The sequence below is a fragment of the Grus americana genome, chromosome Z (genome assembly GCF_028858705.1).
Source record: "Grus americana isolate bGruAme1 chromosome Z, bGruAme1.mat, whole genome shotgun sequence".
NCBI lineage: Eukaryota > Metazoa > Chordata > Aves > Gruiformes > Gruidae > Grus > Grus americana.
The window spans coordinates 76,502,836-76,528,894 of record NC_072891.1 but is presented as its reverse complement, the minus strand read 5'-3'; the positions used below and the strand labels follow the sequence as shown (position 1 = coordinate 76,528,894).

The 26,059-nt window shown below is 35.9% G+C and overlaps 1 protein-coding gene across 1 annotated transcript in view; it reads left to right on the top strand.

Moving 5' to 3' along the window:
* The window catches only part of SHOC1 (shortage in chiasmata 1), a 56,953-nt gene that overhangs the window by 21,598 nt on the left and 9,296 nt on the right, over positions 1–26,059 (top strand). The window contains exons 9-21 of the mRNA XM_054809928.1: positions 2,655–2,784; positions 3,643–3,737; positions 4,734–4,976; positions 6,120–6,572; positions 8,895–9,020; positions 10,991–11,167; positions 14,478–14,585; positions 16,316–16,503; positions 20,106–20,178; positions 21,626–21,695; positions 22,290–22,474; positions 23,012–23,117; positions 25,715–25,826. Of these exons, the coding sequence (XP_054665903.1) occupies positions 2,655–2,784; positions 3,643–3,737; positions 4,734–4,976; positions 6,120–6,572; positions 8,895–9,020; positions 10,991–11,167; positions 14,478–14,585; positions 16,316–16,503; positions 20,106–20,178; positions 21,626–21,695; positions 22,290–22,474; positions 23,012–23,117; positions 25,715–25,826 (2,066 nt within the window). The remainder of the gene's footprint in view (positions 1–2,654; positions 2,785–3,642; positions 3,738–4,733; positions 4,977–6,119; positions 6,573–8,894; positions 9,021–10,990; positions 11,168–14,477; positions 14,586–16,315; positions 16,504–20,105; positions 20,179–21,625; positions 21,696–22,289; positions 22,475–23,011; positions 23,118–25,714; positions 25,827–26,059) is intronic.

The following is a 26,059-nucleotide window of genomic DNA, read 5'->3' as shown; positions in this document are numbered from 1 at the left end:
GTTCAGACTAACTATCCAACCTCATTTAAAATTTGATCGGGTTCCAGGTGTAATCTCTCAAAATAATGGATATTCTTGCCAGCCCTACTGTTTTTTCAGCTTAATGTTGACTGGCTAAGAGAGGCAGAAAAATGGCTGTGCTAGTGACATTTTTCACCTTTAATTTCACACAGAAAAGCCTGTGGAAAGAGTGGCATTTACAAATGGATGTGATCTGGGCAGAGTGGCAATACTTGAATAAACATGTACCTGTCATCCTAATGTATATCCTAAATTGGAAAAAGTCTATCCATTATTGCATTGGACAGAACCAGTATTATCCTCCAGTGCATGTTCACTGATAGTTTTCCATCCAGCAGTTACTAAAATCCTTGAGAAATTTTGAGTTTTATCCAGACTTTTCTTGTCTTAGTTTCCATATGATTTAAACTGGACTAAAGTTTGTCCCCTTCGGGCTAATAGCATCACGCTCCTGATATTGTATTGTAGTGGGCTTTTGGTGGGACCTATCATATCAACTCAAAGCGTTTCGTAAAAAAGCTCAAGGCAAACCATATGTTGTCCCACCAAGACAAAGCTAAACTTAGTTTCCATCTGGAGATTATTGCCTAGCATGATTAAGTGATATCTGAATCTAGTGACCAATCTGACTGTTCTTCACTTCTAAAGCTTATGATAAGCAGAAGGAGCTTACGTGCAGTAGATGTGAGCAGTTTGGGACCCTCCTCCCTTGTAAATAACATGTTGACTATGATCTTATCTAGGATATTGTCCATTCCTCTGGAGTAGATGAGTCAGTAAACCATCTTGAATTGTTTTTAAAATAAAGTGATAGAATTAATCTTTATTACAAGTTTGGTGGCTTAACTCAGGCAAGATTCAATCATTGGGGCACAGACAGCTTTTTTTTTTTTTTTTTTTTTAGGATATACTTAGATCTGCAGGATAGAGACCTGCAAACCTGTACATGCACTGCTAAGACACTGATAATTAAAGTTTGTGCATCTGGTATCAAATTTCAGGAGAAATACCCTACAATCTTCTAATTAATTTTGCTATTTGAGTTACCAGAAGTTAAATGTTTGTTTGAACTCAGAGAAGAAAGAATTGTTTATTGATAAAGGGGTTGAGGGACAAGATAATTCATTCTGTCATTAAAGCTCTGAGAAAGGGAATGGCAGCCTGAGTGTAGGCAGAGTTTATCTAATATAGCAGGTCAAAATGTTCCAGTCTCAAAGGCAAAAGTAACTAGGCAAGAATTAATATGAGCAGTGTTGCTCAAAGACAAATAATTGTTCTTCTTAGATATGTCAGGAATTTTTGCTGTACTGAGATCAACTCCTGTCCTGTTCAAAGAAATTGCTACATTTGTTTCTCCCCACAAAATAACAGTTTGTGAGCTGAAGTTCACAGCAGTTGTTCATTGACCTTTTTTTGCTCTAAGTAAATGGGAAAGAAATTATACCGATTAAAAGTCTGTTTCTTTCTTTTGTAACCACTTTTATTTCTTAACTTTCTTCTCCCCCCCCTCCCCCAATGTATACTGTATATTCTCTGGCTTTCCAATACTGTTCTTTATCCTTCCTGCTGTACAATCTGCTTGTTAGTTCAGACAAGGAGCAGCTGTAAGCAGCTGGGCAGGTGGCTGATTCATAGCCTGCTGTGTGCCAGTTGGCCAAACAATGTGTGAATGGTGATTGCAGCTGCTTACTGTCTGTTGAAATGAATAGGGAATTTGTTACAAGTGTTTTTCTTTATGGAGGCACTAATTTACTTACAATTTTTCCGGCTGTTATTTTTCTCAGAATGTGGAGGAACTGGTTTTTTATGACCTCTACTTTCTGATCGAGCTTAATGAGAAATATTATTAGAAGAATGCCAGATAGATGAATACCAGGGCAATTGTGTAAACCACCAATTTTTATGGAATGACACCAAAATCAGTGAAGTTACAAATTCCGTATTAGATTTGAATAAAAAGCAATAATCCATTAAAAAGTCCAAATACAATATGATTGGCAGAAAAAAAAGGATGTGAAAAGTGACTTGCAGGGGACTTTCAATATGCCAGGTTTGTTTGTATTCTGCTTAAAAAAAACTGGTGGTATAATTAATTTCCGTGGTCATCCCTAGAAATTACATTGAGTACTAATTCTGCTTGAAAGAGTAATTTTATCTTTAAAATCTGGACTGTTTCTGAACTTCCTGAGTCCATTCATCAGAATGTTACAGCCACCACAATATTGTCTGAAGTCTCTCATCTAATTAACTTCATTTATGTGGGAACTACCTAAGAAGGCCAAGAGTGATGAACACTTAATATCAAAACCTCAGCCATTGTGCCTGATGATTTAATCATAAAAATCATCTTACATGGTAAGAGTATGTAGCCAGAACTACATAACAGAATGACTAAAGGAATGTGATCTATACATTATTATCCCCAAACCGGCTGAAAATTAAATGTGAAGTATTTAGGGTTTATTGCTTAAATAGTGAATTGTCCCATGAAAATATTTTGTATTTTAATCCAAAATTTCATTAGTGTAAAATTCCTAAATACGTGTGTTTCATTCACAAGTAACTTTGTAATTTGGATTTTTTTGTTTGTTTGTTTGTTTTTTGTTTTGGGTGGGTCTTTATGCAATTTCTAGCCAAATATGTTCCATATCTGAAAGACAAAATGGAAGTACCTTTAACTCCGCCATGCAGACAACAAAGATCATGGGCTAATTTTCTGTGCATAGGACTTCAGGAAGAACCTATTCCTTTTTCTGGTAACAGGTAGTGAAAACTTCGTAGAAATAAATCCTGTCTTAAATCCTCTAAATAATAAATCCTGAAAATTAGTGCAAAAATAACTTTCGTCTATTTGTGCATTGGTAGTTATGTTCTTTGAGACAGCTGCATATATTTTGTGTTTTGTGTGAAAGAGTGAACAGAGTGCATGATCCATATCTGTGGCTTTTCAGGGGAGCTTGAAAAAGGAAATGACAGTCACTACTGTAGATCTCTTTCTCCTGGAGGACTTAATAGCCTGAAAATCCAATCTCCTTTTTGGAATAGGCAGCAGTAAATATGTATATAGCAAGTATGTATGTGTGTATATACATATATTTATACACATGGCAAACACACCTATTGAGCAAGTATCACCTGCAAAATCTCCAAAAGAGATACAGGAAGAAAGTATTGTCTGTGTTTTGGGGATATCCGCCAACAATGGAATTAAAGCCTTTTCATGCTGACATAGGATCAGGATTGCTTCATCTTTTCATTCTCATCTTACTTGCGAGACTAGGATTTTTTGCCTTGCTATCTTTCTCACATATGCATGAAGAATTTAAATATCCTTTTGGGGAGGGAACCACAATCTGGATAGAATTTTCATTCACTGCTGCTTTACTTTGTGAACCAGCCTTGATGGCTTCTCTTACTCCTTCCTCTTCATTGTGCTTTTGCATGAAATGACCCTCTATATGAACAAGAAGAAAATTTAATGAATGAGTGAGTGAATGAATGGATGAACTGAAAATTTAGAGAGAAAGTAGATCCTTAAAAGGTAGTTGTGTATAAATCAAAATTCATCAGATAATGCTTTTAAACTTCATACCTCCAAGTCTTGTTTTATTTTCTTCTTAGTATTTTGATTACAGAGCCCTCTAGGGAATACTTGGAACGTTTGATTTGGCAGTCAGAGAAGTATCGGGATAATATGAACGCTCTTTTGCTTGTTGGTAAGGACTTCTAATTGATGATCAATTTCTAATTGATGTTGAAGAGCTCCATGTTCATGGAGAAACTATAGCAAAAAAGATGTTATATTACAGAGCACATCTTTTGAGCCATTGAAGTTTATCCAATTAATGTAACCCTCTGAAGTCTGGATTATCTGATTCTTTTAGTACATATAAAAAGTTAAGTATGGCAACATAGAAGTCGGTATGTCATGTATCCTTCTACGGAGGTAATTTGAATGAAGTAAGAGTTTTATTTCATTATGAAAATGTTCAACTCACTACTAGTAATTATATTCAATAACTCTGGTAATTGAAATTTGGTAATCTGTTAAACTCTTTTCTGTGTGCTATTTTTCCTTAAATAATATTTCAAAATGTGTATTGATCAATAGAAAAATACTGTTAATAGAAAGTAATAACTTGACAAGAGCAGAGTTCATGTGAGGAAGCAAAATATACAAAATCGTTTATTGCTGCTATTTTTGACAGCACCAGAATACTCATTACCACTGTTCTTTGATTTCATTTGCCTTCATTTTACAAGTCTCAGGATTAAATTATGTATATGGACTTGTTATATTGTCCAATTAATTTGTAAATTCATTTATAGTTGAAAATAATGTATGGAAGGTTTATTACTATTTAAGTACTTTTTTTTTCAGGTAAGGATTATGTTAAGTTTTTGTAAGCATGACAAGTAAACCCACAGATAGTGAACAAGACCATTTGTAAATTTAGAAATGCAGCTACACATTATTAGATCTGAAAAAGAATTACACACACACACCCATACACTCAATAAGTAAAAAGCATGCTTGCTCTGATAACACTAACTGCTTTACTCTTAAGTCTATTAAGAGTTACAAATGGAAGTATAAACAATGGCTATATGTAGTAGATCATCAGTAGTTGGGAACCTTCTTTTCCAAAATAACATTCATTTTTCCTGTTTCTAGATTATTAATATTATATGTTGATTTCTGTTTTTTGTAGAGCATGAGACTGTTAATCTTGTCTATCAGCAACATTCACTTACAGAACTGAAGGAATTGCTACCACTTGAGGTAGAACCACCAATGCTCAGCTCACTAGAGGAGGGCTGGTGGCTTCATTTGGGTTTAAATCCAGTCTCCATAGAAACTTTGGAGCAATTAAATATGGATGTCAGTAATGCAAACAGTTTGCTTCCTACAGAAGTAGAAACATTTACACGATTTACATCACATCAGTTAGAAAGTAAGTATCTGCTTTTTTAAAGAAAGTGATAAAAAGGCAAAGGTACTTTAACAGAGAATCACACAATGACAGTTACATACCTCCAAGAAGGAAGGAAATGGAAGATTTCTTATTCTCAAGAACAAAATGTTTTATAGCAATGTGAAGTAGCAACACTACTACAATTAAAGCGTACTTTCATAAACTTAGAATAAATTGTAGGAACAGAAGTATTTAATTACACGAAGTTATCTTTTCTATTAATGTACAGATGAAAAGTAGCCTCCACCAGCCATACTATTTTTTAATAAAGTAGTTTCATACAGGAGAATTTCTTAACAAATAATAATTTTACATTGGAATATTTTAATAAAGCAGACATTTGTATAGTTCTGTCTGCAGAAGGTCAGTGGGGAGTGTATGTTACAATGAAAATTCTTTATTTTGTGATGCTATTCAGAGGAGATTATTTTCATGCTGGCTGTGGTTTCAAATGTGGGCCACTCATGAACTTTAGAATTTCTCATAGACCATTATGCATACTTACAATCAAAGTTTAACAGAACATGCAAAAAATTATTTAGATTTTATGATATATTTATGGCCTGACTGCAAAGTACCACTTGTGCTTGTAGAACTCCAAGGATGGACAGTAACATGATGTATTGTGAAACAAATTGGCACTGCTCAGGAAAGAACGTTTCCACTTAACTGCTTTTTAGGTATCTCAGTGTTTACCTACTATGTTTAATATGGACATGCAGCAGCAATGCAAAAAATTGCAGTTCTACTTAAGCACATCCTTAGAGGGAGCTAGTTGCATGCTTTACTCTTTTTTTTTTCCCTCTAAAAAAATCTGCTAGTCTTTTAATCTTTCTTCCTAATGAAGTGTGTTGCATCCCATTTCCTAGAAATCTAACACCAGTAAGCACCATGCAGATGGTGAAAACTTCTCCAAACAGTAGCATGGCCTTCTGTTTCTCAATATTGTACATTTCTACTTAGGACTACTCAGTACAAATTTTCTAAAAGTGGACTCTTCTAAGGCAGGAGAAGAAATAAAAAAATGCTTTCTCTATAATTATCCAAAATAGTTAACTCCAACCAGGAGGAAGAAAAGGTAAAATCTATGTTGCAGTGGAAAAATTAAATTTTATTTTTTAGGATGGCTTGAAGAGAAGAATTACATGACAAACCAGGAGCTGCTTTCTGCTGAAAGACATCAGCCAGACAAAGTAATTAATCTTTACATGTCACCACAGACTCAAAGGCAGCACTTTGCCCTGCATATGAGTGCTGCATCATCTGACAAAATTAACAGTTCAGATACATCTGTGGAAGAGCTTACTGGAGGAAGCATAAAAAAGAATAAGGTAGAAGAGGCAATTTATTTCTTAAACCAAGAAAACAAAACTTTCAAATCATCTGAATCAGTCAGCTGTAAAGACGTGTCTTGTAAACAAGACAACTCATCCAATAGTCAAAAGCCCGCATCATTTGCACTTGCTACAAAATGGGACAATGATGATTCTGATCTGAACAACTTTATCATGCTGAGATCTAAACATACACTCACCCATAGAGAGGAAAAAAAATGTGTAGATAGTCCTGAAAAAGGTATGTGAACCATTTTATTCTGCCATTTTTTCCAGGATCTAATTCTGCTCTCTTGTACCAATTGCAATAGATGCTAATTCATGCTAGCATTTATGGGGAAAAAATCCTTTAAAGCCAATAACATTTTTATGATCTTTAAAATAGTTGAATTTTTCAATGTTTGGTTTTTCCTTTAGATATCTTAGGAGATTTTGTTTGTTTCTTTGGAGGAAGGAGTGATTTGGTTTTGGTTTTGGGGTGGTTTTTTGGTGGTGGAAGTGGTTTTTAATAAAATAAACATGTGAGTTTATTCATGTTCTGGCAAAGTAACTCTAAATGGTACTTAATCCAGAAGATCTCTTCTGTCCATATGTTCTGAATCAGATCTCCTGGCCTCTTTGGAGAAATAGTAGTTATCAATTGTACTTATGAAATTAATTGTAGTTATCAAATAGTAATTATCAATACTCTTATTTTTGTAGCCTAGACAATGAAAGAGACTTAAAGTTCTTCTCTGGAAAGAACCATTTGAGCCAGTTACCTTGGTGCAAACGCCATGGAACAATGAGGCAGAACCGGTCTTAGGGAAAACAGAAAGTTGTTGGTAGCCTTGTTATTGATGATGACAATGCTAATGAAAGAATCTCAGGCTATGTGTTGATCATTGCAGAAATGCAAAATAGCAGAGGGAGAAAAGAAGTAGAAGTCCTTTTTTGTTTTGAAAAAGAAACATTTGTGACACAAAATATCAGGAGACAGTGACATACTTCCAGATAAATTTTTCAGGATAAAGTTGTATTAAAAAAAGAATATTTTTCATTTTTTGGACTTGTATGGCAGAACTTTTATCTGTGTTTCAGTTATATGTCTCAGCATAAAAAAATATTAAAATCGTTACCTAAAAGCTTTCAGCAATAATTCCTATGGAATAGCATTGAGATATTTAATTGCAAGCTTATGTAATCTTGTGGATGAAATCATTTCTTTGTAAATTAATCTGTTACTGACACTTGTAGACATGCATACAACTCTTCCATGGCCTCAGAAAGCAACAATCCCAATTTTAAAAGTAGGAGGGCAAGGTATCTGAACTAAAGTTTTGTGCTACCATCTAGTGAAATCTGACTAGAACTGCATCTTCTAATAAGAAATCCCAATGTATTGAAGACAAACTCTGTTACATTTACAAATAAGCTTGTGGAGGTTTAAATAAGTTAAATGCAGTTTAGAATATGTTTACAGGTAGACCACTGTGTTGCAGATCAGTTATGTCTGATATATAGAGAACCCATTGAAATGTAAATTATTACATACTTTTGTAATAATGAAAAGTTTTTATTAAGGGTGATTCTAAATTTAGTTGAAAATAAGAAATGCCAGCACAGCTTGTAGAGCTCTTTATTGTCTTTGTTGTTTGGCTTATTTTTTAAAGATGTCATTGTGTATAATATTTAGTTCAGAAAATACACATGAAGTAGTAGAAACAGATCATTGATCCAATTTTGAACCCTGTATAGCTTTTCAAAATCAGGAAAGTTTTTTTAACTTAACTAGAAAAAAAAATTAGTTTTTTTCTTTTCTGTCTCTGTACAATCAGTTTGTTTTCTGACATTCTTAACTAGAAAAAATCAGCAATATTTAGGAGACACCTCTTCAGCCAGAACCTCTCTCAGAAACAAAGAGGTAGAGCTGCCAAAGGAAGCTTTGTGGGCAGAAGCTGTAGCTCATGCATCAGTATTTGTAAGGAAGAAAGGAAGGAGACTTAGAAATACTAACAAGTTGCAGAAGATAGCTATAAGACAGGAGATAAAGTTCTTTTCAGCAATCAATTTTTATTATTTTTTTCCTGCCATTTGCAGCTTCTGTATACTTTCTGGATCACTTACAGTATCTAGCTGTTTCTACTCATACTCACTCAGATATTTTTCATGTTTTGAGCTCCTTATAATCAGCAGTATCTTTCCTCTCATAGATGTCTTTCCTCCATATAAAGGCATATGAGCTTTCCTTTGAAGCTGTATTACAGAGCTATAGTACCAGCTCCTTAATTTTTCCAGCTCTGAATTTCTGCCCTAAGGAAGAGGAAGCTGATATTACCTGACTCCTTGGGCTGTGAAGGCTGACAGGGCCTCATCTCTTTCGGTGTCTCAATGTTTTTTCCATGCTATATGGGCCCATGAAAGCAATAAAGAAGTTAATGAAAAGAAAACGTATGTGTTATGGAAACTACTTAATATGACAATATTTTTGCATGTAGAATCATTTATAGAATAGTTTTCTTATTCATTGAGCTGTATTTGTGTTATTTGTACCTAAATGTTCACTTGTGGTTTAATGATTTAGTGCTACAACCTGAAGAACAGCATATGCATGTTCACAAAGAGGACAGTTCTGTTTGTGAGACTGTAAGAATAGAGGAAAAAGAACAAGAGAATGAGCATAGTGTCACAGTCAATATCAAAGCATCAGGTATATTATTTTTGGATGTGCTTTATTTTATATAGCTTTGCAATATAATTTTATATTAAATAGTACCACTCAGACAACTATGGAAGTTATTAGGCTTAGTCTCTACTCCTTGTGACTGAAAACATTCCAAATAGATGGATATTTATTTAGATATAGGTGTGAGAGCAGGCTATGGAATTCTGTCTTAAGACTAAAGCCAATTGCATGCAAACTAAAAAGTATAGACTTCAAGTTATGTCTGATCTTAATCAGCAGGCATGAGATCTCTTCAAGCCAATCAGTACCCTCAAATTATTATTCTACATTTTTTTCTCTGACAGAGTAAATGAGAGAATTAGAGACAGAAGGGATTGGCAGTCCTTTTGGCAGGAAATGTCTTTAACACAGTATTAATCCACTATGGATTTATCTCATACATGACAGCCTTACCTTGTGAACTCTTGCTCTTGTACTTTTCAAGGCATTGTATCAAAAAATATAAACTTACAACAATTTTGTCATGCAGTAGAAATAGCGGAGAAGAACCTAGAAGATATGTATCCAAGATATTTTACACCCTCAAATTAAGCACACCCAGTACTAGAAAGTTGTGGGCCTAGCACAGATTACTTTTATTTTCCATGGAAATGCCTTCACTCTAACCATGTGCTTAATGGGAGTCTCTTTCACAGAACTAGTGAAAGAGTAGAGCAGTGTTTTCATCTGTTCCCATCTGAGATGGGAATCAAGTAACAGCTATAAGCTTATTTTTTAAAATAAATTTTGAAGCAAGACTCCTTTATTGCAACTGGGAAAAAAATTAAAGCTTTTCTGCAATCAAAACAAAAATTAGCATTTTGCAAAGGTAGTATTTGTTGGGACTGAATGTCCTATTGCACTCCTTGACATAAAGTGTGTTTCACCATGGTGGCTTTGCACAGGAAGGAAAGGAGTGTTTCTCAAAACCAAACTAAAGACAAAACAGAGATTAGAAAGATTCACACAAGTACTTTACTTAACAGTGGAACATTGAAGATGCATGATTAGAAATACACTTTAAAAAATTAATACAGGATTGCCTGAATGAAATTATACAATGGGCATCCACAATACTATAGTATCTGACCTATTTCCATGAAGGCTGGAAAAACTGGACATAATAGCATATCTTTTTTTTTTAGAATGCTTAAAAAATATCATGTTATTAATTGCTGTTATGAAACAGTGCATTGATCAGCTGCTGGTCAAATGATTTGTATAGATCAGTTGAAAATATTTTTGAAAAGTAATAGTAAATCTTTTAAAGTGAATAATCACAGAGTTCTAATCTTGTTGATGTGATTAACTCAACTATAGATTTAAAAAAGTATGCGTATGGAAGAGTTTCACCTTGCCTGAGGAAAAGGGCATCCCTTTCAACTCATTCAGCAATTGACAGCTCTGTCATGGATGCTAATAGAAGGAAACTCAGTTGTAATTTGGAAAGAATTGTAAAACAGCCACCCAGAAGCTATTCAGAACTGTAATTATGAAAGAACAAAGAGACTAACAGACTGGCTTGTTTAGCCTTGCTAGACAAAGACATTAGAAGTTAATTACCAGGGAAGAAGAAGAGCTGTTTAAGTTGAAGTTATAGTAACAAGTGGATATAAAGAGACTAAGTCTCAGTTTAGACTACAAAGTAGAAGGCGGCTGTAGAACAATGGAATAATAGTACAATCTTAGTGGGAGTCACAGAAGTAGAAAATCCTAACTTTTCATTATAGAGTTTGATCGCTTTATGAAATGTATGGAATAACATGGTTGTCTGCTGAGGAGCAGCTTAATTCTGCCACCCAGGAGGCTCACTGGCAAGCAACTGTTTTTCTGTTAATGTTCCACCTTTCGTGAAGAAGACAGTGTTCTTTGTGTTTTGCTAGGTATTTTGAATAATCTTGTCCAATAGTAGTGTATGAAACCAAATTTTATATTTTGTTTATTGTGCTATCCAGAAAGCCAATGCCAGGCATACTGCCTCTTGGAAGAAGCAGCCACTCCTGTTCTAAAAGATTTGACACATCTGGGTGTACTTGCTTCTGTAAATTGGAGCTTTGACAGCATTAAATTTGATCACACAAGGTTTTTCTTAAAACAGCAAGAGAAAGTGATATGCGATCATTTTAAAGAAGGTATATATTTTTTAAAAAATAATGGGTTTTTTCATCTTAAATACTGATATCGGTTTAATTGGTGACACAAAATTCAGGACATTTGATAAATTAATGATAAATCTTTCAGCAGTTTATCTTGTAGAGTTACAGTAATTGACTTACTCTTTTATTTTCAAAATAATGTCTCCTAGTTGTTCAGCATTACATTTATTAACCTGAATATTGTAATACAAAAAATACTAATTTAATTTCATTTTAAAATATTTGTATATGGCTCAGAAATATTTATTCTATATTGAACAATGTTTAAATTATTTTTCATGTTAGATTTTAAAATTAAAAGCTGTCTATGTGTTTTTGTTGTTTTGCTCCTTTTAGTAGATAGTGTTTGTCACACCTGCAGGATGAAAAATGCCAAGCCTACGTCAGAAATGAGGAGAAAAAAATTCCATATTAATTTTGTTTCTTTCTGATTTCATTTCTCTCCTATGTGGCATGTGAAAACCGAATAGAAACAGACACAATGAAAACCAAAACCAGCAAAATCAGTGAACTCTTACAAAGATTTTGGCTATAGATAAAGAGAGGGGCAGGAAAAACTCACAGCAAAATACAGGTTGTGTTTGAGGAAGATGTATTTTGGATCATTTTTTTGAGTTTTTGCTCATAATTGAGTACTAGTTATAAGGATAACATAGCAGGCTGCCTACTACCTATGAAGATTTTATATTAACACAAGTTATGCGATAAACTTTTAGCTATCTAAACTTCATTGCTTTCTGTGCTTAATGAATTTTTCTCAAACAAAAACTAATGATAATGAAATTACCAATGAGAGAGAAGGCAAACAAAAAAAATGTTAGTGGTCTCTGCACTAGAATGACAGCCTGTGATCTATAGAATTACCATATTAAAATTGTCAGCAGCAGGGTTCTCTTAATTTGAGGGAGCGTACAAGAAAGCAAGCAACATCTTCATAATCATGAGGGAGAAACTCAGTATCTGTATCAGTCAATCACAGAAAAGAAAACATTACTGAGACAAGTATACAGAGAACTACTACTGCTTCTCAAGATCAAGGAGAAAAATATTTTTAAGAGTGCATTTTAATTCGAGATTAGTTTAAGAAGAATTATATCCTTTCAAATCAAGTTTACATGCTGTAGAAATATTTCCAAAAGTAGGAGCTGGGCCTATTCAAACTTCAAGGCCCTCTTTGCTTGCAAATTAGCTGTGCAGTATATTGCCAATTGCTAAAATTAGAGCAATTAAATCAATGAAAATATTTAGTGGCTGAAATACTGAGGAGGCAAATAGTCATCAACTGGACCTTCCTTTTAAGGGCAAGTGTTTTCTGAGGAATGGATAATATTTACTCATCCCTTGTTATCAAAAATAACTGTTGTTGAACACAAAATTGACCCATGAAATAAGTGGATCTTTGGACTACAGATGAAGGAAAGCAGTAAGAGCTTTTTGCTCTTCGTTTAAAATACTGGAAAAAAGTCAGGTTGATTTAGCTACCGTTGTCTGGAATGAAGAGGCAGAAAAGTGCAAAGGAAGTCTTCCATTTTGCGCCCAACTAAAGAAGCAGAAGGAGATAAGAATTTTCTTCCTGGAAGGTCCATAGAAACATAGAAATGAGGAAAACTCTAACATAGCCAATTCATTTCTAATGAATATTTCTCTAACTCTGTAGGAGATTCCAAAACCTCCCTGGTAACTTACTTCACTCTTCTATTACCTTCCTGGTTTTAAATAGTTTCACAATATCTAATCTCATTCTGTTTTATTCAGAGTATGCTGATGCATTTTCTGATTAATTCCCCAGTGAACATAGAAAACAATCAGTTATTATGATGGTATTGATCTATTCAAAGATTATTTTTTCCTGTACTGGTCTTTTCTTTCTGCACCAAATATCACCAAGTGCTCCAGTCTTTCATCATAAAATGCAGTTTCTTACTGTCTTGCTTTGTTTCTAAATGACCTGTATTCCTTACTGAGTTTTTATGGTGAGTGGTGTCAAGAACTGGACATAGTCCTTCAGTTTCAGCACCTTCAGTGACAGAGATGAACAGTCACTTTCTGTCTTTTGATACAGAATAGTGGCAAGATCTTTGTCTTCCATGCTGTTTCCAGATAATTCTTCTGTATGCTGTGTTCATAAATTTGATTTTTCCTTCCGATGTGCTTTACTTGTCTTTTTGAATTAAAAGCTATGTTGATCCCAGTACATAGAACTATGTAATATTTTTCTAGTATAGTGCATCTCATTCAGTAATTTCTTGATCAGCTGTAATAATTTATTCTTTAATTATCTTCCTCAAGCATTTTTTAGCATCCTGAAGTATTTTATTATTAAGCTGACTTACTCTGCAGCAGTCACATCTTTGTTTTAAGATAATGAACTACACCACTCCCTGTGTGCAATTCCAAAAAATGCCTTTCTTCTTCAGACTGGTATTTCCTTCCTATTCAGTTGAGTCCTTGAAGATTTATTCAAAATGAGTACATAATACAGAATAGGCAGCCCATAAAATATTTGATTTACTCTGTGGGTCCAAGAAGAAGCAGATGTCCTCCAAATTTACCTTCTCAAAGAAGGTTAAGAATCTCATCATGAGAGGTTAATTAGGTGTGGGGAAGGAAATAGCAAAAGTTAAGATTCTACATGGATCATTATTGGAAGACAATAGGAATTTTTCTCATGATATCTATGAAAACTAGCTGAGCCCAAATAATTTGCCATAGAGAATGTGGCTTTTATAGTCTAAAATTTGTTGAAAAGGCTCTGTGAAGAGCTCAATTTGTGTATTGATTTGTGGATAATCTGCAATTTTGATTTCTTGGTAAGAGTTCTGAAATGTTTGGAAAATGGGTCAGATGGAGTTACAGTGCTGTTGAAAAATGTAGTGATTTGTCTAGTCAGATGAGGAAATAGTAATGTGAACAACTGGACTTGTATCATGGGAAATTTATCAGTTTCCATGTCTATTTAAAGATTGCCTTACTAAAATCAGTAAGGCAGTGTGGATTTAATGGCATACCTAGGGGAACTGTTACCCCTTCTCTAGCAAGCACCATTTATCCCTACACACCTTTCAAAAACACTTCCCTGTGTGCCACTTGCTCTGGGTCTGATGACATGGGAAAAGTTATGCTGTATCATAAGCTATTTGCCAAGACCGCCAGATCCGACCTTTCAAGATTATGTCTGTTTAAGTGTGTTTAATGAAAATTCTGAGATCTTTTAAATTGATTACATATGTATAGCGTGATTTCTGAAATTTTATACAGACCACACCTGTGTCTTCTATTCGTAAAGGTGTAAAGGATGAGAAGGAAATCATGCTGTTCAGACATGCTGCTCTGGTGCACCTGTTGGTGACAGTGCGAGATCTTCTATTAACATGTGGCTTGGACACAGCACTAGGTTTGTTTTTAGTAGTGAATAATGATACCCAGAAACCCAATGCTTTGTGTGTATTCTGCAGTCCGTCCTTCATGTTTGTAGGCTGTTATTCTTTGCCATCAGTATACCTCCACTGTAGCTTCAATATGATACTCAACCCCCTTTGCTTCCTTAATTTTGATACATCACTAGAAATGAATGCACTGCACATTGTACTTTCATAATGTATATGCTCAGTTCATGGTGAAATAGAACTGTGTATTTCATTACATGGATTTGCCTAAAAAACATTCATATGGACTTCCATATATATAATGTGTTGTGTCTCAGAATTACAAATTTTCATTAGAATCTCTGTGTGGAAAGTGAGAAACATGCAAAAATGGCAAGTCCTTTGTTGTTTACAATCCACCTTCTGTGACTATGGAACACTTTCCACCTAAAAATATTCTTAGACTCCCTGAAAATGAGATGCTTAAAACTGAGGGCATTTTAAGCAAAATCTGAAATATTATCTAATGTATCATGAAGCAGGGAGTTTGAAGTTACAGACCAATTCTTAACACTGGACCCACACAGAAGCTTTTTTTGAGTTTTTCTAGTATTATGCTACTCAGATTTGGAGTATGAAAATCTGTTGTAACCCAATTTTATGCCTGAAATGGTTTGTGCCATGCTTCTCAAGTTCCCATAGTTGTGTATTTTAAATTTTCAGATAGATCTATCAGAATAGATTCATAAGGAGCTGAAGTCAGCTTTTACGAATGCCCTAGGAAAGTCAGGCTCCTTCTGTCTTTATAGGAGATAACACAGCTCTAACTTCAGTCACTCTGAATTAACCCTTGATGGAGGGAGGGTGTTTCCTTAAAATGGATGGAAAAATGAAAAACATCTGCCATAAAACAAGCTGTTGGAAAAAGAAATTATTTTGTATTCACTTAAATATTTCTAGCAAAAAAAGAGTAGGAAGAAAAAAACAGAATTAATATATAAGTAGAATCCTAAGTAGAATTCATTTCTACAATTACTATAGTGTAGGAGGATGGGAGGGATACAACTGAGCAGTTCTTCCTCCTCTGTTCTGTTGTGGCAAAAGCACTTCTAGATGGTATTTCAGAATTACACAGCACCTGTCCTTCCATATCCCAGGAACACCTCACACAGGAGAATGTACAAGTAAAAAAGATCTGAAAAAAACTTAGAAAATTGAGCCAGATAATAAGTAGGCCCTGTAGTCCTCAATATTGTTGTGATGTTGTGCTGTGCTGTGTGATTCATCACAGTTATCTTAGATGTATTTTTTCTTTATGCATTTTCAAATAACCCCAACATTGTTCATCATTTATATACAAAAGGCATTATTCAGAGTTGAGAAATACTTGTGATAATATGAAGTGGTGAAAGCACAGGACAAGTAAAACCTTGGACAGTGGGAATATAAATAAAGTTGTTATTTGTATGTTAAATATAACAGTGCTGCTGCTGGTATCTGCTGCTATAGAATGCAATGTTCTATAATTCTAGCTGGAGTCATATAGCAGACAGTACAGGAGATACAGCAGTTTTATAAAGGCCACTTATGTATCTAATTAGTAGTAATAGTATCCTTCCGTATTGGTGAGCCATTAATTTTTCATCTTTTTTGTGCAAGATACCTTCACATAAATTTTAAATTTATGTGTAGATTAAACACAAACCTTGGCAATTATCTTTTGTCACTGCAATTACTTATCTTGTTGCTTTATTAACAGGTTATTTGTCCAAGGCAAAGGATATCTATAAAACCATCTTAGAATCCTGTTTAAATAGCATCTGGAGGCAGTTGAAGATTGTACAGTACGGCAGCCAGAAAAAGTGTGAAACAAATCCCAAAATAAGAGAGCTTCAGTGTCAAATGTTGAATTGGATGCGAAGTTATGGAGAGGAACACAATGTTAAGGTTAACAATGTAAACAATTTCTATAAGCAAACAAAACTGCTCCAAACGATGTGATTATAAAGCCATCTTTCCACAAGTGTCAATTTATGGAAGAAAGTCTTATAATTTCTAACTCTTAAGTATCTACTAAATAAGGGTAACATAAAGTTTAAGACCTCTATCAGAAGCAGCGCAGGTTTCTGTTTGATCAAATCTCCCCTTGTTGCATGACTGAGATACTATGTATATGAGTTTTAACAATGCCAGGGCTTCATCTTGTTGCAGGTGGTTTTGTTTCTCTGGTAAATATGTTATATCACATCACTTACTGAAAAATATAACTTTTTATTTGAAGGCCTCAGTCTTCTGGTGCAAGGAGAATCATAGCACAAGGCAGGATTGTGTACTTGTACAGTGTGTCTCAGAGCATACACACCGTGGAGTATATTGGTATTGTTATCTATAGATGACCTCTGCTTAACCCATATATCAGGCCAATCTCCTGGCATTATAATTGTATAAAAAGCAAATATCCATAAGTGATAGTTATGGCATGGAGGATAGAGTTGTGGAGGAGATTCAAGTTATCCAAAGACCTTTTTTTTCTGGATATGTGAATATTTTGGGTGATACCATGCAGTGTAAACCACCATGTATTATTTATTTACAGAATACTTACCATAAAACAGAAGGGATAAAATATATAATTTTTTAAGTGTCCTGACTGTTTTGAATAGAATTTATGCTGCTGAACACACAGCCAAAAAAGATGAATCTTCAAGCTTACTTTCATTTATTTTAATTTCTTTCCATATGTTACTTCCTGGAGTTTTCCTCTTCCTTTGTTTCTGTTAAGAGTTGCACTAAGAGCTCTGAACATCTTTTCATTAAATTTTCCTGAGAAGAAAAATATAATAGTTTATTGTACAGCCTTTTAGAATTTAAAATGGCAGTGAAGCAACCAAAACAAAATTATGTTGATTGTCTTGGTGTCTGTCCTTCAATAGACCCTGATTTCAGCATCATTTTCTTCTTCTTAAGAGTAACACATTTTGTTTTGTGATACTAGGATTCTGCTATACTAGGAGACATATGACAATTTTGTCATATTAACATCAGCTCTGTGACAATTTTGCTTTTCTTCTGAACTAGATATGATTTTTAAAATTTTTAACTATAACTTTTCTGACTTTTGATTTCTTTGTTTGACTTAAGGTTATGCATATGCATGCAAGGTAAGAACAGATATTATTTTATTCACAATTACAAGATTGTTTACAGTTCCCTAACGTTCAGAAACAGGTTTCGATGAGCCAGAATAGACAGAAGGACTATTGTGGTTTTAATAAGAAATAAAAGTTCTATTGACTAAGCCATTTCCTGTTCTTTCACATCAACATCAGTTAATGTGATGTGAAATATGATAATCTGTTTATCCTTTTATTAATCATGGAATCATAGAATGGTTTGAGATGGAAGGGACCTCAAAGATCATCTAGTTCCAACCCCCTGCCATGGGCAGGGACACCCTCCACTAGACCACGTTGCCCAAAGCCCCATCCCGCCTGGCCTTGAACACTTCCAGGGAAGGGGCATCCACAACCTCTCTGGGCAACCTGTGCCAGTGCCTCACCACCCTCACAGTGAAGAATTTCTTCCTCATATCTGATCTAAATGTCCCCTCCTTCAGCTTAAAGCCTTTACCCCTTGTCCTATCACTACACGCCCTTGTAAACAATCCCCCTATCGCTTTCTTGTAGGCCCCTTCAGGTACTGGAAGGCTGCTGTAAGGTCTCCCTGGAGCCTTCTCTTCTCCAGGCTGAACAACCCCAACTCTCTCAGCCTGTCTTCACAGGAGAGGTGCTCCAGCCCTCTAATCATCTTAATGTCCCTCTGGACTCGCTCCAACAGCTCCATGTCTTTCTTGTACTGGGGCCCCCAGAGCTGGATGCAGTGCTGCAGGTGGCATCCCACCAGAGCGGAGTAGAGGGGCTTATTGGTCCCTCGACCTGCTGGTCACACTTCTTTTGATGCAGCCCAGGACACGGTTGGCTTTCTGGGCTGCAAGTGCACGTGGCCGGCTCATGTTGAGCTTCTCATCCACCATGACCCCCAAGTCCTTCTCCTCAGGGCTGCTCTCAATCCACTCGTTGCCCAGCCTCTAGTTGTGCTTGGGATTGCACTGACCCATGTGCAGGACCTTGCACCTGGGCTTGCTGAACTTCGTGTGGTTTGCATGGGCCCACCACTCTAGTCTGTCAAGGTCCCTGCTTAACCAACTTAATTTCCTTTTATGACAAGGTCACCTATCTAGTTGACCAATGGAAGTCAGTAGATGTTATGAGTTTGAATTTTAGCAAAGTTTTTGATACTGTCTCTCACAGTATCCTTCTGGACAAAATGTCCAGCACACAGCTAGACAAGTCCATACTACATCAGGTGAGCAATTGGCTGATGGGTCAGGCTCAAAGAGTTACAGTAAATAGGGTTACATCAGGCTGGTGGCAGTCACCAGTGGGGTTCCCCAGGGCTCAATTTTAGGGCCAGTGCTCTTTAACGTTTTTATAAATGATATGGACAGAGGAATTGAATGTACCTTAAGTGAGTTTGCCAATGATACTAAATTAGGAGGAGCTAAGGACTCCCTCGAGGGTAGAGAGGCCTTACAGGGAGATCTGGATAGACTAGAGAACAGGGCAATCACCAACTATATGAAATTCAACAAGAGCAAGTGCCAGATTCTGCACCTGGGATGGGGTAATCCTGGTTGTACATACCAACTAGGGGACAAGAGGCTGAAGAGCAGCCCTGTGGAAAGAGATCTGGGGGTTTGGGTTGATGGCAGGTTGAATAGAGTCAAGAGTGTGCCCTGACAGTCAAAAGGGTCAACCATGTTCTAGGGTGCATCCAGCACAGCATAGCTAGCCGATTGAGGGAGGTGATTGGCCCACTCTACTGATGTGGCCTCACCTTGAGTCCTGTGTGCAGTTTTGGGTGCCTCAATATAAGGACATCAAACTATTAGAGTGTGTCCAGAAGAGGGCGGACCAAGACAGTGAAAGACCAAGACTTAAGAGGAGCTGCTGAGGTCACTTGGTTTGTTCAGCTTAAGAGAAGTCTGAGGGGTGACCTCATCACGGTCTATAACTTCCTCAAGGGGGGCAGCAGAGGGGGAAGTACTGATCTCTGTCTGGTGACCAGTGACAGGACATGGGGAAAGGGAATGAATCTCCATCAGAGGGAGTTCAGATTGGACATTAGGAAAAAGTTCTTCACTGAGTGGGTGGTCGGTCACTGGAACAGACTCCCCAGGGCAGTGATCATGGCACCAAGCCTGTCAGAGTTCAAGGAGCATCTGGGCAATGCTCTTAATCATATGGTTTAGTGTTAGGTAATCCTGTGAGGAGCAGGCTGTTGGACTCGATGATCCTTATGGGTCCCTTCTGACTTGAGATATTCTATGATTCTATGATTGTCATTCTGGAAAACTCTGAGGTTTCCATTTTTGCCACCTGTTTAGTCAATCTCATGCTTTCTGTGCAAAGGAGAAAGAAAGATGCATGCATGCTGAAAGAACAAATTTTTTTACAGTACTAGAGTTTCTTTTACTTATCTTCTTGCAGATACTAATCATAACAAGGATGGACTCTGAGAGAGAAAAAGCTGCCCTCATTCACACTTTATCTAGAGTAGAAGGTAAATAATTATTTTTATGTGTATTTTTAAAAGAAAATGTGACTGTTATTCTGTACTCCACTGCATTCCTGTTTGTAAGCTTTTTGCAGGTGTTTCTCCATTTTCTCCTCATCAGCAACCTTTCTATATACTTTTTTTCACTGTTTTCTGTTTCCTAACTCTTCCATCAGCCTTTTTTCTTTCTTGTAATTTTATTTTCCCCTGATTAAGAGTTCTGGTATGATGTTTTCTGTTGCAAGAGAATGATAGTTCATCTGTCAAGTCAAAGATTTAACTTAACAGAACACAAAGGAGATATGGGCAGCCCATTGCCTAATTATAATTGCATTTATTGTCTTGGTCAGATTGTCTCACTGATTTTAGCTGATTGATGGTCACAAGTTTTCTTCCTTGCAAACTTATTAAGAGCAGTTAGAATTTAGTAGTCTTAACTAAGCTCCTTAGCATAAGACCTTAAATTAGTAGGTAGGTACAGATCATTATTTCCCTTAGCCATCTGTTGCTGACTTTGTTTACATATTTGCTAAATATGTAAGCATAAGCTGTAGCATATCTATTAAACTCAAGGGGGAAAAAATACTGTTTCCAATGTCCCGGCCCCCCACTGATACAAGCAATACTTTCATCAATTCATCATTTTACCTGTCAGTAATTTTTGTACAAGCATGTTCAACATTGCAGATTCAGCTGGTAAAACAAACCTGTTTCAGGAAGATTGTTATTTGAGCCTGTACTTATATTTAAAGCAAGCCACTGATTCCTTTCATATTGTTTTTTAAAACCCATTTTTGTAACTCCTTCTTGCTTGAACCTTCTCAACAGTGTCATATATTGTATCCTTCCTCTGCTTTTAAAAATAAAGTTAAATTTCCTGTGCTCTTAGAAGAAGAAAGCCTGTCTTTCAGAATGTTTTGAAAGGGAGGAGACATGTTCACAATGGTTTTAATAATAATAATATTTATTGAAAAGTATTTGTTTTAAGATCTTAAGACTTGGTTGCAAAAACAAGTCAATCCAACTAACTAAACTTTTGAAGAGAGGCATTTGTGTTATACAAATATCCCTTTTAACTACATTTTCCAGTCATACTTGTAAAACTTGAAGTGTACAGAAAGTGTAAAGGAATTTAAATGATAAAGGGGCAAAGATGCTTCCTTTTGCACTAGCCTTTAATTTTTCATTTTAGGGTAATTGGGTTGTGAGTTTGTGAGACATAAAACTTGTTTGCATTACTTCTTCCCTGTGTTCAAAAACAGAAGTTTCTCAATCATTATACCCACCAGTGCAATACAAACTGAAATTGGGTAGGACTTCCTCATGAAAGACAATATAATACATAAAATTTTAATATCCTGTGTTGTTCCACATTTGCTGGTTGCTGCTGTGCATTGATTCATACCCACAGAGGCTCATTGTTTGATTAAGGCTTTAATTCTTTTTTTTGCAGGTTTAAAAGCTATAGATTTGAATTCTGAGAAAAAAGGAACCTTTTTAGGTTGTAAAGATATCATAAGCAAGTAAGTTAAATTCTTGATTTTTGAGAACAAAGTCTTTACTCAGGGCTAATGTGAGTGAAACTTTTGTTCCTTTTGTGCATTTCCATGGGACTTTCCAGTCTGGGGTAAAAATTTCAAAATATCGATCTACAGCATCATTCTGGGAGGGGAGAATTTTGTCCACACTCTGGTAAAATGCTTAGTTGTGAGGCTCAGAGGAACTTTTAGAAAACACACAATTGCATGTTTTAAACTTTCTATTTTGTTTTGCATGTTTTAGAAAAACGTGTTTAGAAAAATGTGTAGAAAAACATGGGTTTACTGCATGTTTTAGAAAAAGGTGGGGGGGAAGGGCATTAGAGAAATAAAGACAAATTATGATATTGCAGGAAAATATGAATACTTCAAGTAGATAACTGGAGGGGGGAAGTAGAACTTTTAATTTTTAAATTAATTTTTAAAGAAATTGCAGTTTTAAGTTCAGAAAGGGTAGATACTTTTTTGTAAACAGACTTTAAACAATGATAATTCTTAAAAGTAAAAATGTGTTTGTTTTATTCTGAGGGTAATTCTACTGGAACTTAATTTTATTAATATTTTGTTGGGTTTTTTAAGCCTTAGTAGATATTCCTGTATTATTGTACATAATCAACAAATTGGAGCTGACTTCCCTTGGACATACTTCTCATTAGTAATGGAATATGATTATGCTGAAAACTCTTGCTGGAAAAATCTGTGCAAAAATCTGAATGTTACTTACATGACTTTTAAAACCACCCTCCCTGAAACAATACAAGTGGGTAAGTGCTCTTCCAAATTGTAATAAATAATTGGGCTGGCACATGAAAGGAAAGCATTTTCTGTTCCCTAAAATGCTACATTCATGTGCCTGTGGAAGAGATTGAGTATTAAATTAGGAAGGCTACACCTAAGCAAACAGAGCTAGTTTCTCTATACAGCAAGATAAGAAGGTGTTTTTCTTATGGTGTGAGCTTAGTTTTGGCCAGGATGCAGCAGTAAATGTTGGTTGATAAAAGACTTGTGCCAAGTTCACAGGTTGTTTACAGTTATTACAAGTTGTATCCACCCTTCCTCATCCTAAGGGAATGTTGCTGTAGATCTAAATGAATAGCAATTAAAGCTTAATTTGAAAGAGATTCAGAAGAGTTTAATTAAAAAAAAACACAACAACCAAACAAAAAACTCATATAATGGAAGCATTTTAATGGGGATGAATAAAAGCTGAATTTTTAAAAGATATGTCTATTTAAATACCTAAATGTATCTTTAGTTTTTTGCTTATGAAAGTATTATCTTACATATACAAAATGTTTCAGGGAATCACTGTGGTTCCTTTCTTCTGGAGGTACAGATACCATATGTATTTCTGACAACTGAAGGTCTTCTTAATATGCCAGATATTCTTCAACTTTTGGAATCCAAGTGAGTGAAAATAACCTATTTAATCTTATTGACTATTTATTTTCAGTTTTGCAGGACATGTATCTTGTCCTCCTGTATCATGTACTAGCCATCTTCTTGGCCATAAGGTACATTACTGCAATTACAGTATTAGCATTTCAAGAGACAAGAAGATAAATTTTCTGCTGAAGTTGATAGCTTAATTCTATAGATTCACACAGATGTCAACAAGAATGGAATATGCCATTTTTTTAATTTTAATAATGAGCTGGCACTTTTACTCAAAAAAACTTTTAAAATTGTCTACTTGACCCTGAAAATCATAATGTTACCCCAAACCATTTTTTGCTTCAGTGCTTCTTGGTGCTTGAAAGACTTTGTATTTAATTTGACATAAAAATTGCTCTTGGATTTTTTGGTTTTTAACTGCTAGAGCTATGCTAAAAAACCAAACAAACAACAATAAACCAGTCTCATTTTCTGGAGTATCACAGCTTTTGGGAGAGGCTAAATTAAAAACAATTTCATTTGTAAAATTCAGATCTAATATTCCATTAATTTTGAATACTCTTTAACCCATACAAAAATTTTCATGTTTGCACATGTGCATTATTTTCTTTGAAATAATTTTCTTGCATTTTGCTTTCACAATATGAAATACCTGATAGATGTACCTTTAATCACAGGGAGAAAAAAAACAAGAAAGAAATAGGGGACAGAGCAGCAGCATCTCTTAAACATAGTGCCAGAGATACAGATGGTTGATATCACCATGTTGCTGAAGAGACGTGCCAGTTTTAATCCTTGCTGTATCTTTGAGTCAGCTGTGAAGCCATTTTTTAGCTGTGTCTACTTACAGTTCGATAGGAAGAAAAAAATTGTATGTTTGACATTTAGAATCATAGAATGGCTTGAGATGGAAGGGACCTCAAAGATCATCTAGTTCCAACCCCCCTGCCATGGGCAGGGACACCCTCCACTAGACCACGTTGCCCAAAGCCCCATCCCGCCTGGCCTTGAACACTTCCAGGGAAGGGGCATCCACAACCTCTCTGGGCAACCTGTGCCAGTGCCTCACCACCCTCACAGTGAAGAATTTCTTCCTCATATCTGATCTAAATGTCCCCTCCTTCAGCTTAAAGCCTTTACCCCTTGTCCTATCACTACACGCCCTTGTAAACAATCCCCCTATCGCTTTCTTGTAGGCCCCTTCAGGTACTGGAAGGCTGCTGTAAGGTCTCCCTGGAGCCTTCTCTTCTCCAGGCTGAACAACCCCAACTCTCTCAGCCTGTCTTCACAGGAGAGGTGCTCCAGCCCTCTAATCATCTTAATGTCCCTCCTCTGGACTCGCTCCAACAGCTCCATGTCTTTCTTGTACTGGGGCCCCCAGAGCTGGATGCAGTGCTGCAGGTGGCATCCCACCAGAGCGGAGTAGAGGGGCTTATTGGTCCCTCGACCTGCTGGTCACACTTCTTTTGATGCAGCCCAGGACACGGTTGGCTTTCTGGGCTGCAAGTGCACGTGGCCGGCTCATGTTGAGCTTCTCATCCACCATGACCCCCAAGTCCTTCTCCTCAGGGCTGCTCTCAATCCACTCGTTGCCCAGCCTCTAGTTGTGCTTGGGATTGCACTGACCCATGTGCAGGACCTTGCACCTGGGCTTGCTGAACTTCGTGTGGTTTGCATGGGCCCACCACTCTAGTCTGTCAAAGTTTAATCTGAAATTTTAAAATAAATTTTAAATTTGAACATTTAATTTGACATGCACTTTTAAACACTGACCTGTTCAAATTCTCTGTTCAGCCTAGCCATAAGCTAAATAGCCAGGAATGCTTTTTGATACTTTCTCACTAGCTCCTTTTAGCACTGGTGAAGTAATTAAATAGGTGATCAAAGAGCTAAACAGTTTCAGAAAAGCTTATAGTTCACTTTTTTGTTAATGTCTGAATATACTGTCCATACAAGTTTCTAGAGGACTTAGTGCTGGCAGATTCAAGTTTAGATCTCTTGTGTTTCCTAGGGATGAGGCCAAGTAGCGTGACAATTGTCTGTTCTCAACTTCCTCTCTTAGTCAGCCAAGACTCCCCAAAAGCCCTAAGCATGTGATGTTCATTCAGTCTTTGCTAACGCAGCTGGCAACAGGAGGCTGTGCTGCTGGCAGTTCTCATTCTCTCAGAAAAATTTAGGATCATACCAATGGCAGTCAGGGAGTTTTCATTCAGTTTGCTTTCCCTGTGCTGCACAATCATGAAAGGAAGAAAAGAAATGCAATATACATTTAATTACTCAAAAGGAGTATCTAAGTATGTTTTCTTGATTTATCTATCTTAATTTCTGTTTTGTTTTTTTTTTTGTAAACTCAAAGGTTGTATATCAAGGTCATATTTGGTGTGGTTAACAACAAAATTGAATTAATCCAGTAATATTTCATTAATTCACTGCTGCATTGATGTGTATTCTTCTAATGTGTCTTAAAGTGAACTTGAGCATTTGAGAAAGCTTAAGGTATGAAAAGACCGTAATTTTAAAAATTATATTAAGATGTATGTTATTCATTCCCTTTAAGAAAATATTATTTTACTTAACTGAGGCTTAATGAAATAATGTTTCTTCTTCAGGTACAGCATTACCTTTGTTGAAAGAAGCAGTAGTTATGCCTTAAGGCTCTTTGGAAATACAGATCGATATGTTGTGTTAACAATAGATGAACGTACAGCCATCTTTTTGCAGGTACAAAATGAAACTAGTATGTCGAAAATCTGTTATGTGTTGGGCCACTTCTAGGCCATATCTGCAGCCTTCTAATATAGTTTTTCTTCCTTGTAATCATATGTAATTCATGTGTCGTTTCACCACACAAATCATTTCCAAATCCATTAGCTCCAAAATCCTGTCTGTGGCAGTTTGACTAGTTTACAATGTTCTCATATCTCTACCTATATGGTATCTAAAGGATGGATACT